The sequence below is a fragment of the Orbicella franksi genome, chromosome 12 (assembly GCF_964199315.1).
Source record: "Orbicella franksi chromosome 12, jaOrbFran1.1, whole genome shotgun sequence".
NCBI lineage: Eukaryota > Metazoa > Cnidaria > Anthozoa > Scleractinia > Merulinidae > Orbicella > Orbicella franksi.
In genome coordinates this window covers 15,275,670-15,293,545 of record NC_138156.1, presented here as the reverse complement: position 1 = coordinate 15,293,545, position 17,876 = coordinate 15,275,670, and the positions used below count along the sequence as shown (strand labels likewise).

Sequence of the window (17,876 nt, the reverse complement as noted above, 5' to 3'; positions counted from 1 at the left end):
TTTGAAAAAAAGACTCTGATATATGACACCATGGCGAGTATCGCAATTATGGTTGGCGGGGCTGTGGTGAATGCCGCGCTTTCATCGCGGGCAATTATCTGGCAAGGGCGCTTGGAGGTGGCGACAAAGCTGCCCTTGAAGAAAAAAAGTGCCACGACAAAGCTCTCAAGGCTCACAATGCGCCTTACGCCAAATATACGCGTGACCACACCAAACTTTTCGACTGGATTGCAACAAACGCGCAAGTAAAGGAGCAGGCCAAGCAGAACTGCACCAACACCGACTATCCCTTCAAACTCTACAACCAGGCGCATCCTGATGAACAGATGATACCCCCCAAGGAGCCCAAGTTCTCAGATTTCTATCAGCCAAGCAAGCAGCAGAAAAAGGGTGAACTCATGTTCGTAGGCGCCGGGGCGCTCGCTCTGGGTTACGCGGCCCTCCGGTTCCTTTAAACTTTTTTACACATCCTTATAGTAAAGCGATGGAAGCCAAACTCGCAAAGATATACTACGGCCCTGGGGGCTATTGGAAAGGAATCGCCATGATAAAAAAATTAGCCGAGGCCACCAAGGTACCTGAAGAAACCGCAAAAAAGTGGCTGATCAGCAAGCGCTCTGGCAGATATACCTCCCCACGCCGAGGCAAATTCCTCCACCGAAATTCGACGTTCCCACACCCAATAAGGCCCATCAGGCAGACCTCGTGGCCGCAAAGTTTACGAATACGCGTTGACCGTTGTCGACGTGGCCAGCCGCTACAAAGAGGCTGAACCCCTGACTTCGAAAAATTCAGATGAGGTCGCCCAGGCTTTTCAGAAGATTTACAAGCGCTCGCCTCTGAAATGGCCTGAAATGCTGCAAGTTGACCCCGGGCACGAATTCATGGGCATTGTCACAAAAGAGATGGAAAAGCACAAAACATATCCAGCGCGGGCGCGTTGACATTCACCGCGACCAGGCCATTGTTGAACGTTTCAACCGCACCCTGGCTGAGCGCTTGTTCGGGCACCAGTACGTCATTGAAATGCGACTCCCTGAGGGCAAGCGATCCACCGCTTGGGTGAAAAGACTTCCAGAAGTTGTTTTGGCTTTGAACAACGAGGTCACAAGCCTTATCGGCAAGAAACCCGCCATTGCCATCAAAGAAAAATCTGTTTATGCAAGGCTGTCGACACCTTACTCAAAGCCTGTTGGAAAAAGCGAAAAAATCCTCCCCTCTCTTGTCCAAGTTCGTTATCTCTACCAGCCTGGCGAGCTTGAAGGTGGGGTAAAAAGAGCCACAGACCCAATCTGGTCCTTGAAAGCTTACAGCATTGAAAGATCTTTCACCAAACTGGATCAACCCATTCTCTACTACCTGCGCGACGGTCCCAAGCACGGCTTCATTCGTGAAGAGCTGCTGGTTGTCCCTCCGAACACACAATTACCCCCGGAGGAAATTTAAAACTTTGGCTTCCAAATCTCTAAGTTCATCTTCCGTGAATTTAAGGCGATTTATCCATGTTGATGTACCCATGCTGCTGGGCATTTTTTTCTTTTGAAGAAAAAGTAATCTATTATATCTCGCCATGCAAGGCCTTGTGTCTGTCGAGGATGTTCTTTACTGGGCTATTGAGTTTTCAGCGAAAGAAAAAGAAAAGAGCTACGACGAAGAAGTCAAGTATTTTGCAGAGCGTTTCCATGAATTTGTTCTCAAGCAAAAAAAAGGACTTTTCATGATTAGTGACGCAGCCACAGAGTATCAAAATGCTCGAGAACAATACAAGAACGAACCCATAAAACTTATCAACTGGATCGTGGACAGCTCGCTAGATGACAAGATCGCTCTCATAAAATTTATCAACTGGCTAACGCCCTCCCCTCCAAACACTACTCTTCTTCCGGCTGATGTGAACTAAATGTGAAATTCGATTGGTTCGGTGTGAATCCCATCGGGCAGCACCCACCGCTTGTCGTAATAAGCGCTCAGCCCCAGCTTCTGCTGCTCGTAAGTGACCATCTGCCCATCCCGCATCCTGAAACCTCTGTTGGTCGCCATATCTTTGCTGCCTTTCAGCGCTTCCTTAAAACGCTGCCACGTTATCTCGTTCTGCTTCTTTGACATCCCCTTCGTGCTAAACTTCTTTTTTTCACTCTCTCCTTCGTCGGCGTAATAGCACTTCAAACAGAGCGCGATCATCCGGCTGCCCTCGAACTCAAATTTGAAGGGGCCTGGGGTCCGGCCGCTCCACTTGTCCCAAGCGAACCACTGATTTTTTTCCGTCTCAAATTCTTGCTTCAGCTCTGGCCGGACAATGTCTTTTAGCCGCTGCAAACTCCGCTCGCACCTTGTCCTGGATGTTTTTCTCGCATCTCTCCAGCTCTTTCACGAACTTGCGGACCAGCTTCGCAGGGTTTCTTTCGCAGATATGGGTTGGCTCTCTTTCGAGAGTGTCCCCAATGCTCACAGAGATTGGCACATGCATGTTTCCTATCGTTAACGTTCCTGTTGGCTCTTTCCGATAGTTTTTGTCGCCATACGCCTCGAAATCATACAAAATAGCGTGTGGGTAAGTTTTCGTTTGTTTCCTCGGGAGTTCCCCCTTAAGAGGCCCAACTTCGCAAGACCATGCCTCGATTACTTTGTAGCCACGCTCCCGCAGAAATGCTGTACGGTTTAGAGTGTCTTGGTACAGTTGTTCGGGGGTTTTACCGTTACTGACAGGTCTTTGTTCTCGATTGCGCGGGAAACATTTTGGGCATCCGTGGAAGGGGCAGCCGTGGTATTGGAATACCATCTTTGTTTCGTGGTTGTAGCTGTCAACAGGCGATCTCTTCATTGTTCCACCTTCTCGCAGAAGCCATCTCTCGCCCCCATGCCCACGCATTGCGTGGTGGATGTGGATGCCCCGTTGCTTCGCTTCTCGCTCCAGCCACAGCAGCGCTTGTCTGGATGCTCTGCTGTTTGGGTACATCACTCTCTCGAAAGCTGTCTGTGGGGCTTCCACTTTTGTCCACGGGCAATATATTACCGTTTTTCCCGCGCTGCAGGTTTGGTGATGGCATTGTAGATGACAGGTTTTTGTGAATCTCTGCCCGCAATGGGTGCATGCATAGGTTTTCGCCAGCTTCGTGATCTCTAATCACGAAAGCATGGCCTCCGTAGACCCCTATCGTCAAAACGTTTTTCCATTTGGGGTTCGGCTTCACTCTCAGGTGCCAAACCACTTCTCCGTCTGGAAGACGCTCAGGCTCGTAGGCCTGGATTCCAACCCAAGTTGAGACCAGCGTGCCCTCATTCAGATGGGCTTCCACCTTGTCCAGCACATCAAGAGACGTTTTTGCAAAGTTTGCTGGAATGGCGTTGAGTTTCTAGAAACTCTGGGCAAGACTTCGGGCTTCTTTTGTGCAACGGTCTGTGCGCGCCCCTCGGTGCACAGCGATGCACCGCCATAGGCACAGGTTGTCGTTATACGTGTCCAACGCTGCCATCGACTGGCTATGGGCAAGGTTGCGCAGCCAGTCAGGCAAAGGCCCTGTTCCCACCAAAGGCTGCCTGTCAATCATAACCTTCAGGTCAACGTTGAAAAAGGCTTCAAACGCCCACTTTGTGTTGGGCCTTTCAACTCTCTCAAGGTCAAGACGCAGTTCTTCCTGGCAGCTAAGCCATTTTTCCGCATCTTCCTGTTTGTTGAACCAAGCGGAGCCCTTGGGGTTTGAGTAGTACACAATCACTGTTTCATCCTTAATATTTTGCAACTGATACGCGAAAATGTGTCTCAGATAAAACGACGTGCTTACTTTTTCTCGTATCCTGGCCATAAATTTTGGACCGAGATTTCTCCCCAGACCTTCAATGAAGCGCCATTGGGCTGTACTCTCTTCCCCTTCATACTCTGCATCGTCGAATAGATCCAGAATCTCCTTCTGGTAGTCTGTAACTGTTCTGGTTTTCCGCGCAGGGAAGGGGTTGTACTCCCTCAGAAGCCTTTGCACTTTTCTCGACTTTCTTTGGCGTGGAGGAGGTCTTGGTTGGTAAGGCTTTGGAAGTAAGGGGTTTTGCAAACTCTTCTGCGTTTCCTGAGAAATTGGTTCATCCAGCACATTCTGGACAGCCTTTCTTGCCGCTGGCGCATTTTCTGAAAGTAATGTATCAAAATACTGCAACATTGCTGCAGAAGGCCGACTCCGCAGCCTCTACACAGCTCCGGCATTTTCATTCCTTTCTTCAGCTGGTAGTTGTGCTGCCCCCAATACACCCTGTAACAACGCTTCCCGCAGCTTTCTTTCCGGCCCCGCATCAGTCACACACACTTGTTTGTTGCTCGAGACATTGCGGCTCGAGCGGTATAACAGCGGGCTCACTTGTTTCTAATATGTGGCCCTCCCTCCCTCCCATTGTTGTAAGTAGTATATAGGGGGTCAGACAAATACTGTTTCAAAGAGGGACTCAGCATTTCCCCGTTTTGCACCCCCGTGGTTTAACCAAAGCGAGCTTGCGAGCTTCGGAATAAAAGCTGGGGGTTGCAAAATGGGGAAATACTCCTCCCTCTGCAAAACGGTATTTGTCTGACCCCCTATATACTACTGGCGTGTAGACTGGGTTCCACTTGCAAAAGGTTGAGTGTTTTTCAGCGGTGGCCATTAGATGTGTGATTACTCTTACCGGGTGTTGTTTTTTTGCAAATTTTAAGTTGTTTTTGAGATTCGTAGGGAGTCTTAGGCCTCAGGTCTAAGTGTTTCTCAGACAGTCGCTGCTGTATTTATTTTTGACGTGCCATTTATTATAAGGTGGGTAAACATTTGGTTTCTGTATATGCGTGAAATTCTTGGATGAATAAAGAATAATCAATCAATCATAACAATCATACAAAGTTCCAGTTCTCAGACAGAACTTTCTGCGAATACATATTTAAATTATGTCACATTGAAATTCCTTTGATCAGCTGAAAATCCTGACAATTTCTGCGGAAAATGAATTCTAGTAAACATTGTATATTTCGCGATGCACAGTCTGCAACTGTCAGAATAAAATTTACACTTGATTGATTTCATTACTTTCAACTCCCATCTATTGCTAAAATCAGCATATTTATATCAACACCCAAAGTGTTACGGACAGATATAAGATAATGACAAAGCCCAGTATTTTCCTGTGTATATATGGTTAGCAAGTTAAGGTCCTCTTGACTGATAAACCATGATTTCTTGATATGTTGTGTGACGGTGCAGTTTCCGTAGACTCACAAGTTTACAAGGACTAAATATTTTCATTTGCCTTCAAACTTCACGCTAAATATTCTGGGCATGTTTGAGCACAAAAGCTAATTTCTAAAAGTATAATTTACATACACTTTTCTCAGCTGGAAGCACGAATATTAGCTGACATTTGTAATTGGAGCTGATTTATCGTGAACAAACTCCATGCAACCAGCGACCGATTCTAATATGTTGGCTGAGGAATAAAAGTAGACAATACTTCTATTACCGTTCCTTGGTTCAGGCTTACTCTTATGGCTTAAGAGTACTTTTCCGAACAATTTCAACTGGATACAGATTGAATTTTTCATGAAGGGGAGACGGGGTGGGGGGGGGGAGCATCTGCATAAGAGCTAAGCCTAACTAATCTTTTTGTCTCAACTGGAACTAATCAACAAATCCCAGGACAAATGTAGCTAACGAAATAAAGCTGTTCCCACAGTAAACATTCCCTAGCCAACGCGATTCAAAAGTTGTGTTCATGAACATTAATTATCTCAGTTATGTAGCAGGTCATCTGGCATCCCTACGAAACAGGCCACGTTATTGTTGATTGCATGGTCCATAATCACAACCAAAACCTAAACCGTATCGTGTGCACTTGCTTTTCAATGATGTCATTTGTTTTCACCCCTGCTGCGAAAAACAAGCCTAACCTGCAAAATGTGTTTACTTCACAGACACTTTCAATGACCCCCCGCCCCCTTGACTTTTGTTTTTTTGTTTTTTTGCTGGGTTTTAATGTACTTTGTGAATTGTGAAACAATGGTTGCACAGGATTTTGCCAAGGTAACAAAAATAGCACATGGAGGAAAACATTTTTCCTGTTCGGTTACATATTAATGACAAACAGAGAAACGTGATTTGCTCGTAATACCTTAGACGTCAAAACATCAATGCAACTGACCACATTAAATGTCAAGAGCGTTGCGTGTGATCTTTTTGATGTATCCATGGGTATTAACTATGGGAAATTTACCTCCGGAAATATTGGTCATACTCACTGGTAAAAGGGTCATTTACCACGGTAAAGAGTTCCGTGTAACTAATCGTTAAGGGAGTGAATTTCCTGGAAACTAAAGTCCAAACATGTTTCTCCTGTAATTGTTTTTTCATCTGCAGCCTGGGATCTTATAATCAGGACTCTACGGTATTGATAAATATTCACTATAAAGCTACAATTTCTCTGATTTATCCATAGAGCATCAACCTTTATTTGACTGAAATCCCACACAAGTTCGCATTGCGGACCTATTTTTTTTTTGTGTGTAAGTTATTGTCAGCCATTTTAATATTGAACATGGTTGTGGGTACAGTGCTAATATACACTTGTCTATTTCTTCTGAAAGGCAATTTCTGTAAAGAGACTTGCACAAGTTGAGGAAGTCTTAAGAGTGAGACAACAATTCAAGCAACTGGAAACACTAAGTAACACAACATGGTTGGTATCAACAACTAACTGTTAACTATCTCATCAGCAAGCATATCATACAATCATGCAGTTTAATATGGTGACATATATTTCTGGAAATTTGTTTTTAGTGGATTTTGCAACCTGTAGTTTCTGGACAGTTAAACACTAATGTATGGTAAATGTACATTTTAGGCAGAATTTCTAAATACAAAATGAAGAATGTAAGATCTTGAAGTAATATTATAACTACCAGATCGGTCTCTCAGGCAAAATTGTTAAAGTGATTAATAATGGTACATTAGAAAAACATAGCTATAAACTCTGTCTTGTGAAGTATATACGAAATAATTCATATTTGAACTGCGGTAGTAGATGAAGGTGAAGTATGATCATCGCAGTAAATTTTCCAATTTAAGCAACTGGAAAGAAGAAGCCTGAAAAAAAAATCAGGGCTTCAACAGGACTTGAACCTGTGACCTCCGCGATACCGGTGCGATGCTCTACCAACTGAGCTATGAAGCCTTTTCTTTCCAGTTGCTTAAATTGGAAAATTTACTGCGATGATCATACTTCACTTTCATCTACTACCGCAGTTCAAATATGAATTATTTCATGTATACTTCACATCATTTCACTCACGGGAAGATATGAACTCAATTAATTGACCTCGCTCCCGATGTGTGGCTTCATAGCTCAGTTGGTAGAGCATCGCACCGGTATCGTGGAGGTCACGGGTTCGAGTCCCGTTGAAGCCCTGATTTTTTTCAGGCTTCTTCTTTCCAGTTGCTTAAATTGGAAAATTTACTGCAATGATCATACTTCACTTTTAAACTGTCTTGTTTAAACTCTTAAACTGCCATTGAAACAAAATTCTCATGTCTGAGATTTTGAGTTTGAACCTTATTTAAAAACACTGTCAACTTTCCAATAATTGGAAAGCAGAAACTGCTTTTTCAGCCATTGGAAGTTGGCTGGTTGAGCCCACAATAGGCCCTTTGCACGATCCGGTCACATGGTATGGAAACAATTATGCTGGGACGCAAGTTACACAGTGGGACTTCCAAAACAAAGGATCTTGTACAAGTCCAGGCTGACTTTCCTTTGTTTTGAAAGTCCCACTGGGTAACTTGCGTTCTAGCATAATTAATTCCGTACCATGTTACCGGATCATGCAAAGGGCCTATTGGCAGCCATCTTGGCTCAGCCGAAACAGCCCTGTGATGTCACTGGTTGTATTACTCTCATGGAGCGGTGAAAATTATCCCATTGATACCTGTGCCTGCCATGACCGGCCATGACGAGCATTAGCCTCTGTGCCACTTCTGTCATCATCATCACCTTTGACCAAAATTGGTATCAGTTATACTCAAGTTCTGCAGGAGAAAAAAATCTTTCCAATAATACCCAGGTCAGAATGATTGGCTCAATTGAGCCTGAAATATGCACGAAAATGCTCAGAAATTCTCTTTCCAGAGTCAGTTGTTGAAAATAGTTCATACTGTAGGTTGAGCATTGAGTAGAGGCCCAGTCAATTCTGTGGTTTGTCAATTATTGATGATGTTCAGCAATGTGATTGTTGCATCACCTTTTTTCATTGCTCGTTTAATTTTTTTCAGTCAGTCTTGTGTTAAGGTTTCTGCTAGTCTTGCTGATGTAGGAAGCTTGGTAGGCAGAGCATTTGATATTGTAAACTGCTCCCTGTCTGTTGTTGGGTTCATCCCTGTCTTTAATGTTGGTCAGCAAGTGACGTAACATAGTTACAGGTTTGTGGGCTATGCGGATGTTGTAGGACTGTAGGATCTGCCTGATGGTTTCAGAAGTGCCCTTAATGTAAGGCATTGTCACTGTAGAACAGATGTCTGGTTTCTGTTTGTTTTGCAGTTTCAGTAGGTCGGTGAGTGTTTCATCTGATAAAGTCAGCATTGTAGTCGTTCTTGTGAAAAACATGTTCAAAGGTACTTGTTTTCATCAGATAAGCTGTCCAGTGTATCACAAACTAGTTGTGCATGTCTTGTCAAAGCCGTGATAGTTGTGGCTTTGTGTTAAGTCAGGTTATAGGATGACTGGTCAACCAATCAGTCAGTATGCGTTGGTTTTCTGTATACTGTCGTTTATAGTTTGTTGTTGTCGTGGCTTACCAAACAATCTAGAAAGGGGAGTTTTCAATTTACTTCAATCTCTTTAGTTATCTGGATGTCGGCATTCTTTTCGTTAAAGTGGTCTCGAAAAGTGTCAATCTCATCTTTATGTACGGTGGTAAGTGTCATCAATGTAGTGAAACCCAAGTGGTATTGTTTGTCAGCAAGTTGCAAGGGCGCGTGCCTCGATGTTTTGCATGACAATTTCTGCAACAACAACAGAAACAGGTGACCCCATGGCTGTTCTGAGCAACTGCCTGTAGTGTTTGCCATTGTACTGAAAGTAAGTCAATGTAAGGCAAAGATTCAGTAAGTCCATGATGTCCTTTTGGAATGAGACTATAGGTTGCATCAGTATACCGGGTTTGTGAAGTTTCCGTAGTCCGTAGAGATTCAATGGTTGTGGTACTGAGCATCTCAGTCAGTACTAGCGTTGAGTGTCAATAGCGTCAGTCTTCTTAAGCATAAGTATTTTGCTGTTGAGTTTATATTAAAGTGCTGGCGTCGGGTCGCATTTAAGTTCTTCATATGTTTGTTTCTCATTAACAAGTGTGTCCATTTTGTCAAAGTAGTCTTTCTTGTCCATAACAGCAGTGACACCTCCTTTGTCGGCTGGTAGTATAACAATGTTTTCATTGTTTTACAGTTGTTTCAGTGCTTGTGTTTGTGCCATGAGTATGCTGTCTTATGTAATCCTTTTGAAAAGTCACCACAATCAGAAATAAAGACCAAAATAAATATTATAAGTATTAACTCTCAGGATATATTGTGTCAGGAACTTTTATGTTTATCTTGCTGTATTTCCGGACGGTAATTAATTCGCTGCGATTCAAAGTTGTTGAACCTTCAGTACTGTTTTGAGCCAGCGGTTTTCGCTATTCACACCCATCGTCCCTTGCGCGGATGAAAGGACCATGTGCTTTTGTAAGATGGCGTCGCGTTTTGGCGTCTGTGTTTTCGTCCGAGATTTTCGTTCAGGTTTATCTTAGTTTACAAAGGACGGGGTCGATGTTCAGAACGGCAGAGAACGAACAACAACGTATGTATGAACAATGTGAAGTTTAATTTCTCTTGCTACCTGTATTTTCAATGTTGTTCACTTCGTATCATTACAAGACACATTTTGTAATTTTGTCACCCAGATTTTACCTACTAGTTCTCTACGAATAAAATGGAGTTGAAACGTCTGTTGTGTGTGGATCGATGCCGTTACAGTAAAACGTTGTTGTAGTAAGTCTTCGAGTTGCCAGCCAACCAGGAGATTGAAAGTGTGTTTTCAAGTTGTCTTCGAATTTTGTTCGCTTCAAGTTGCCAGCCAACCGGGAGATTGAACGTGTGTGTTTCAAGTTGTCTTCGAATCTTGTTCGCTTCAAGTTGCCAGCCAACCGGGAGATTGAACGTGTGTTTCAAGTTGTCTTCGAATCTTGTTCGCTTCAAGTTGCCAGCCAACCGGGAGATTGAACGTGTGTTTCAAGTTGTCTTCGAATCTTGTTCGCTTCAAGTTGCCAGCCAACCGGGAGATTGAACGTGTGTTTCAAGTTGTCTTCGAATCTTGTTCGCTTCAAGTTGCCAGCCAACCGGGAGATTGAACGTGTGTTTCAAGTTGTCTTCGAATCTTGTTCGCTTCAAGTTGCCAGCCAACCGGGAGATTGAACGTGTGTTTCAAGTTGTCTTCGAATCTTGTTCGCTTCAAGTTGCCAGCCAACCGGGAGATTGAACGTGTGTTTCAAGTTGTCTTCGAATCTTGTTCGCTTCAAGTTGCCAGCCAACCGGGAGATTGAACGTGTGTTTTCAAGTTGTCTTCGAATCTTGTTCGCTTCAAGTTGCCAGCCAACCGGGAGATTGAACGTGTGTTTTCAAGTTATCTTCGAACTCAGTAACCTCGAATTTTGTTCGCGCCAAGTTGTCAGCCATCGGTGAGTGTGGATTTCTTTGTTTTAAGTTATCAGCCAAGATTGAATGTAATTTTCAATCATGAGTGTTGTAGAGGAGAAGAAACAAGAAAGAACTAAAGCTAAAGTACAAGTGACCAAAGCTTCACGAAGATTAACTGGTGCAATTGAAAGAAAGGCAGATGTTGATGTTTTGACTGCCTTAATGGTTGAACTAGAGAAAGTATACGATGATTTTTGCGTGATAGATGAGGAATATGAAACCCTGGTTTCAGAAGAAGAACATGCTGATCATCGAGTTGTTAATGGGTTAGACATTATTGCGTACCGGGCAAACGTCAAAGAAGCATACACGGTGGCCAGAAATGCTTTTATGCAGGCAAAGGCCCCCAAGACGTCAAATGTGGTTCAGCCGGGTTCAGTGCCCACACCTGCTGACCCCCCTACACATCCATCAGAACAAAGTGTTACATTACCAGTACAAGGAACTTCTCAGTCAGGAAACAATGTTAACCCAGATCAATCAGTCACTAGTGTGGTCACTGCATCCTCACAGACACAGAATGTAACATTATCAGCAAGTAGTGCCCAAGCCAACAATTTTCATTTTGGCACTGGATCTATTACCCCTGCAGGTTACAGTGTGGCACCAACACCTCAGCACCCATTACCAGTGTTGTCTACTCAACAGCCCACAGTGACACATGTATACACTGGACATTTGTCAAGTGTTTTACCACAACAGTCAGTCAGTTATGCTAGCCAAGCAAATGATTTGATGGGGTTTGATCCCATTAGTTCCGCTAGTTTCAGTATTCCCCCGGCCCAGCAGTATTGGTTGCCACACTCATTTGTTCAACAGTCAGCAGGAGGACATGGTTATCCTGGACAGTTAATGAATGTGTCTCCGTATCAGCTTAGTAGCCATGGTATGCCAGCTCAAAGCAATGGAAACAGCTCTGCAGACACACCAGGTGTTCACCTCAAGAAAATGTCACTTCCCACCTTTTCTGGCCAGAGAAAAGCTTGGCCAGAATTTAAAACAGTCTGGAAACAGTTGGCAGAAGGTGCAATCAAAAACAAAACAGCCTTAGCTCACGAACTCAAGAGGTCAGTGAAAGGTGAAGCTAGTCAAAGGATCAAGTCAGTGTATGTCACCAAACCAGAGGCTTATGATATAATGTGGAAGAAGTTGGAAGATTACTATGATGATACCAGTGCCACTGTTCAAGCAGCACTAGAGGATTTACATAAGCTTAAGCCAGTCTGAGAAACCGATTACAGAGGTCTTGTTGAATTTGTTGACGTTGTGGAGTCATCCTACAGCCAGCTTGAAGAGTTGAATCAGTTGAACTCTCTCACTATGAGGGACGTTGATTTTGTCAATGGACTTTTGCCTAACCATCTGAGATTGGAGTGGATTCGCAAATATCATGATATGAGCCAAACAGAGAGAATTCAGCCTTTCAAATCCTTTATGAAGTTCTTGGAAAGGGAAAGAGAAGCAGTAGCTCGGTTAGCTGAATACCAACCAAGGCGGAGAAGAACACTTGAAGTACCGAAGAATGGTGATCGTGGTAAAGGGCTGACACATCATGGAACAGGAACTGGTCAGGGCCAAAAACAGTTTTACCAGTGCGTTTTCCACAAGAGAAATACGGTTAAGCACAAAACAAGTGATTGTAAAGAATTTCAGAAGCTCCCCATCAGTGGAGAGGGTGGCAAGTTTGAACTCCTCAAACAAGTGAATGCCTGTTTTGTCTGCTTTGGAGATCACCCACAGCAGAAGTGTCCCAGCAAAAAACCATGTTCATTGTGTGGAAGTGAGAAGCACCACTTTCTCCTGTGCAAGTCAGGAAAAAAGAAAGAAGGTTCAAACACTACTGGTCAAGATCAGACTCTATCAGCACCTCGAAAGGAAGAAGATCGACAAACTGACCATTGTGCTCATGCTGAATCAGCAAGTCATGCTACAAGAGGAGCTGGCCTTGCTCTCTATCCCATCCAGCAGGCAAAGGTGTGTGAGAGTGGGAAGAATGTTACCATATTCTGTGATGGTGGCTCAAACACAACCTACATAACCCACCAAGCAGCAGATAGAATCAAGGCCAAAAAACTGAACAGATTCACGCTTGACGTAACCACGATGGGAAATGTTGAGAAGACTTACAACACCCGACAGTATCAGTTCACTTTGAGAACGGACACTGGCAAGAAAGTCAGTATCACTGCATTTGGTATGGATAGAATTACTGGTCCTGTCAGCAAGCTGGACACTAAAGTCTTAGCCAATTTGTTCCCTGGCTATGATGTTGACTCTCTACAGAGGAAGACTGACAAAGTAGACATTCTCCTGGGCTGCGACTACTTTGGGTTGTTCCCCAAGTGTGAGGAGGCGAAGTGTGGAGATAATTTAAGCATCATGAAAGGAGACTTTGGAGTCTGTCTTCAAGGTACCCATCCTGATCTAAGAGAAGGAACTGAGCACGATTCAAATCTTGTGAAAACGATTCACAACTCAGTGATCAAGCATGAGGCTTACCATGTATGCCATGTCACTCACCCCGAGTTTCAGCCAAATTGTTCCAACCCTGGAGAGCTGGTCAACGTCAGCAAAAAGTACGTTAGTCTCAGACAGACGAATGTTGCAGAATCCCTCGCGGGTAAAAATCAGGGATGCCTTATAGAAAACTTCATTTGTGGTGAAGAAATTGGAACTGAAATAACTCCGCGCTGTGGTAGTTGTCGTTGTGGCAAGTGTCCAACTGTTGGCCACACCTATTCGTTCAAAGAGGAACAGGAGTTAAAATTGATTCAAGAGAACCTTGAGTATGACGGTGTTAAACAGTGTTGGGTAACTAGCTATCCTTGGCTTGTGGATCCAGGAACTTTACCCAATAACTACAGTAGCGCCTTGGCTACTCTCAAGAGTACCGAGCGAACACTCAGCAAGGACGAGCGGTGGGCTGAAACTTACCAGAAGCAGATGGAGGACATGGTGGAACGAGGTGTTGCACGGAAGTTGTCTCAGAAAGAACTGCAAGAATGGAGTGGTCCTAAGTTTTACATCTCCCACCTGGCAGTGGTCAACACACGGTCACACTCCACACCTGTGCGAATCGTATTTAATTCCAGTCAAGTGTGCCAAGGAATGTCTCTTAATTCCTGTTTAGCCAAGGGACCGGACTGTTACATGAACAATCTAATTGGCATATTGCTACGCTGGAGGGAGGAGCAGGTTGCTCTTGTGGGAGACATTCGTAAAATGTTCCACTCTATCCACTTGAAGCCCTTGGAGCAACATTGTCATCGGTTCCTGTGGCGTGATCTGGAAACTGACCAAGAACCCGATGTGTATGTGATGACACGAGTCAATATGGGCGACACTCCAGCCCCGGCTATTAGCACTGAAGCTGTGTACAAGACTGCAGATATGTTTGAAACTGACAGTCCAAAGGCTGCCAACCTCCTGAAGAGATCCAGCTATGTAGATGATTTAATTGACTCTCAACCAAGTACACCTGAAGCATTGAAAATTGCTCGTGAAACAGAAGACATGCTTGCGAAGGGAGGCTTTGCAGTCAAGTGTTGGCAGTTTACTGGAGAATCAAGTCCTCGCACCGGCGAAATGTTGTCTGACAACGTTGACACACTTGTTGCACCTGATGGTACTGTACGCACGCACCCAAACATGTTGAAAGGAACTGATAGCAACCTGAGGGTATTGGGCCTTGGCTGGAATCCAGTGGAAGATACCATGGTGTTCGAAGTCACTCTCAACTTCAGCAAGAAGAAGAAAGGAACACACACAGGCCCAAACCTCAAGAAAGCTGATTTGCCAAAAGGCCTACCACTTGTGTTGACAAGAAGAATTGTTCTGTCGCAGGTTATGATGATCTTTGATCCTCTTGGACTTGTGTGCCCCTACACTCTGCTGGGAAAGATTTACCTGCGCGAAATGTGGTCCCTAAAGCTTGGATGGGACGATCCGCTGCCAACCCACCTACGGTCCAAGTGGGTTCACTTCTTCTGTTCCCTGTTCCAGCTCAAGCAGCTTAGTTTGAATCGTTGTTTACGACCACCCGACTCTGTTGGCCGACCATGGCTTATCATCTTCAGTGATGGTAGTGACCTCGCCTATGGTTTTGCAGCCTACATCAGATGGCGCCTAAACAGCGGGGACTATTGGTGTCGACTTATCATGGCAAAGTGTCGTATCGTCCCAGTGAATAAGTTGTCTACTCCTCAGATGGAGTTAAATGCTGCTGTATTGTCCAAGCGAGGTAGAAAGGTCATAGAAAAGGAGATGAGGCTCGAATTTGAAGAGGTGTGGCAAATTGTGGACTCTGAAACTGTTTTGAGTATGATCAACAAGACCAGTACTCGCTTCAAGGTGTATGAAGGAGTTAGAATTGGAGAAATTCAAGCCGCAACGAATGGTGATATGTCCTGTTGGGCCTGGATGTCAGGTTATCACAACCCCGCAGATTGGTTGACCCGTGGACGCACCCCTGAGGAGCTCGATCAAGACTCCCACTGGTGGAATGGCCCACCTATCCTGTACAAGCCTGTTGAAGAGTGGGGACTCAAGTCTGGTCTGCAGTAGGAAGAAGCGCTCCCTGGAGAGAAGAAGATGTGTAGTACGGCGGTAGCCAGGGCAGATCCTCCTTTGATTGTCTACGAGAGATTTAGAAACATCAATCGAGTCATTTGGGTCGTGGCAAGGTTGAAAAACATTGCAAGGAACAAGACTTTCCGTGCAGGAAATGCCATGCAAGTAACCGCACAGCACTTGAAAGACGCAGAGGACTTTGTCGTGAAGAACATTCAGAAAACAATGGAATGCGAGCTAAAGAAGAGCAGCAGCAAGAAAGGTCATGGAGGTCGCTATGCTAAGCTGAAGCCTGTACAAGATGCAAGTGGAATATGGGTCGTAGGAGAACGACTACTAAGGTACAATGCGATGACACCAGACTCATCCCTTCAGAGATTGTTACCCTCTAAGCATCCAGCTACACGTCTTTTCATGGAATGTGCGCATCAAGCAGGAGGACATAGGGGACGTGACGCAACCCTTGCTCGATTTCGAATGCGTTACTGGACGCCTCAAGGCAGTAAACTGGCAAGGCTAGTGAAAATGGACTGTCAACTGTGCAAGTTGCGCGATGCCAAATTTCTTGAGCAACCGATGGGGTTACTGCCAGAAGCTAGACTGAAACCCGCACCAGCATTCAACCACGTGATGCTTGACCTGTTTGGACCGTACACAGTTAGAGGGGAAGTCCAGAAACGCACAAGTGGCAAAGCATATGGTGTATTGTTCACCGATCTCGCAATGAGAGCTGTTCATATCGAGGCAGTGTTTGGATACGACACCAGCAATTTCCTGATGGCGCTTAGCAGATTTGCCAGTCTTCGTGGATGGCCAGAGAAGATTTACAGCGATCCAGGTTCTCAGCTTGTGGGCGCAGAGAGGGAACTCAAAGAAGCCTGGCAAAGAATCGACAGGGAGTCCTTACAGAGAGATTCTGCTCAGAATGGTTCAACCTGGGTATTTGGACCTGCCGATAGTCCCTGGCATCAAGGAGCAGTGGAGTCTCTGATAAAGGCCGCCAAACGTGCTATTCATTTCTCAGTGAGTGACCAACGTCTGTCTGTACCTGAATTTCTCACTGTCTGTTGTGAAGTGTCCAACTTACTAAATGAGCGTCCGATTGGAGTGAAACCAAGCGTGGATTCAACCATCAATGTTCTCACACCCAACAGTTTGTTGCTTGGACGGGCGACTGCATCTAACCCCTTAGGATGGCAACCTTACGATGCAAGCATTGTAACACGTTACCATCTTGTTCAGTCTGTGGTGGAGGACTTCTGGAAACGTTGGACTGAGCTGTATGCTCCAGCATTAGTAGTACAGCGCAAATGGCACACTGCCACTCGCAACTTGTGTCCAGGAGATGTGGTGATTGTCGCTGACAAGAACACTCTTAGGGGAGATTATCGCTTGGCGCTTGTGCAAGATGTTTTTCCAGGGGAAGATGGCAAAGTGCGCAAGGTGACAGTCAAGTACAAGAGCTATCGCACTGGGGAAAAAGTTCACGAGTACCGGGGTGCAAGAGACACTGTGGTTTCAAGGGCAGTTCAGCGCCTTGCCCTACTTGTTCCAGTGGATTAAAGTCTGAAGCCGAAGTCAAGAATGCAAATGGCATTAAGGATATTGAATATAAACGTTTATCTGGAGACATTTTGTTCAATGTTACAAGTTGTATCGCAGCGACCCCCACCCTCCTGGTGTGTCAGGAACTTTTATGTTTATCTTGCTGTATTTCCGGACGGTAATTAATTCGCTGCGATTCAAAGTTGTTGAACCTTCAGTACTGTTTTGAGCCAGCGGTTTTCGCTATTCACACCCATCGTCCCTTGCGCGGATGAAAGGACCATGTGCTTTTGTAAGATGGCGTCGCGTTTTGGCGTCTGTGTTTTCGTCCGAGATTTTCGTTCAGGTTTATCTTAGTTTACAAAGGACGGTGTCGATGTTCAGAACGGCAGAGAACGAACAACAACGTATGTATGAACAATGTGAAGTTTAATTTCTCTTGCTACCTGTATTTTCAATGTTGTTCACTTCGTATCATTACAAGACACATTTTGTAATTTTGTCACCCAGGTTTTACCTACTAGTTCTCTACGAATAAAATGGAGTTGAAACGTCTGTTGTGTGTGGATCGATGCCGTTACATATATGACCCCTCCCCCCAATAAGTTGACATTGTCAATTAAATGCATTACATAGCAAAAGAAACTGTGTTGATGCAGCACTTTTATAGAAGTAGGAAAAATCTGGAAACTTTGTAGACCGATGATGTCACTCATTTTGTTATGTATGGATGACAGATTAATTATGATTTTTTGACTATATAAATTAAGCTTATATGTGGGCATAAACTTGAATTATGTAATAAATTTTGCAAAACAAGAAATGTGATTAATCAGTTCACTCTGAAGATGATCACATGCCAGTTATGGTCTGCAATTTGTGCCCCACTGTGTGAATGGGGTCAGTGCACAGTGCTACTGAACAGGTAAATGTTGAAAGCTTCTAGTAGTGTGATAAATAGCCTGTGAGCAAGCTTCTCGCAGGGAAAGAAAGAGCACACTACCAAAGTGTCCTGAGTTAAGCATACCATAATAT

At 44.5% G+C, this 17,876-nt stretch overlaps 2 protein-coding genes and 1 pseudogene across 9 annotated transcripts in view; 2 read left to right on the top strand and 1 right to left on the bottom strand.

Annotated features, from left to right (window-relative positions):
* Positions 1-17,876, top strand: part of LOC145462359 (bridge-like lipid transfer protein family member 2) — a 274,690-nt gene that overhangs the window by 115,775 nt on the left and 141,039 nt on the right. For all 8 annotated transcript variants that reach the window (XM_081445856.1, XM_081445860.1, XM_081445857.1 and 5 more), the window contains one exon: positions 6,590-6,681. In XM_081445856.1, the coding sequence (XP_081301982.1) occupies positions 6,590-6,681 (92 nt within the window). The remainder of the gene's footprint in view (positions 1-6,589; positions 6,682-17,876) is intronic.
* LOC145462449 (cyclic GMP-AMP synthase-like receptor 2) overlaps positions 1-17,876 on the bottom strand; it is a 266,104-nt gene that overhangs the window by 124,859 nt on the left and 123,369 nt on the right. The gene's annotated exons all lie outside the window — the stretch shown is intronic.
* LOC145462374 (uncharacterized) lies at positions 14,051-16,919 on the top strand (annotated as a pseudogene).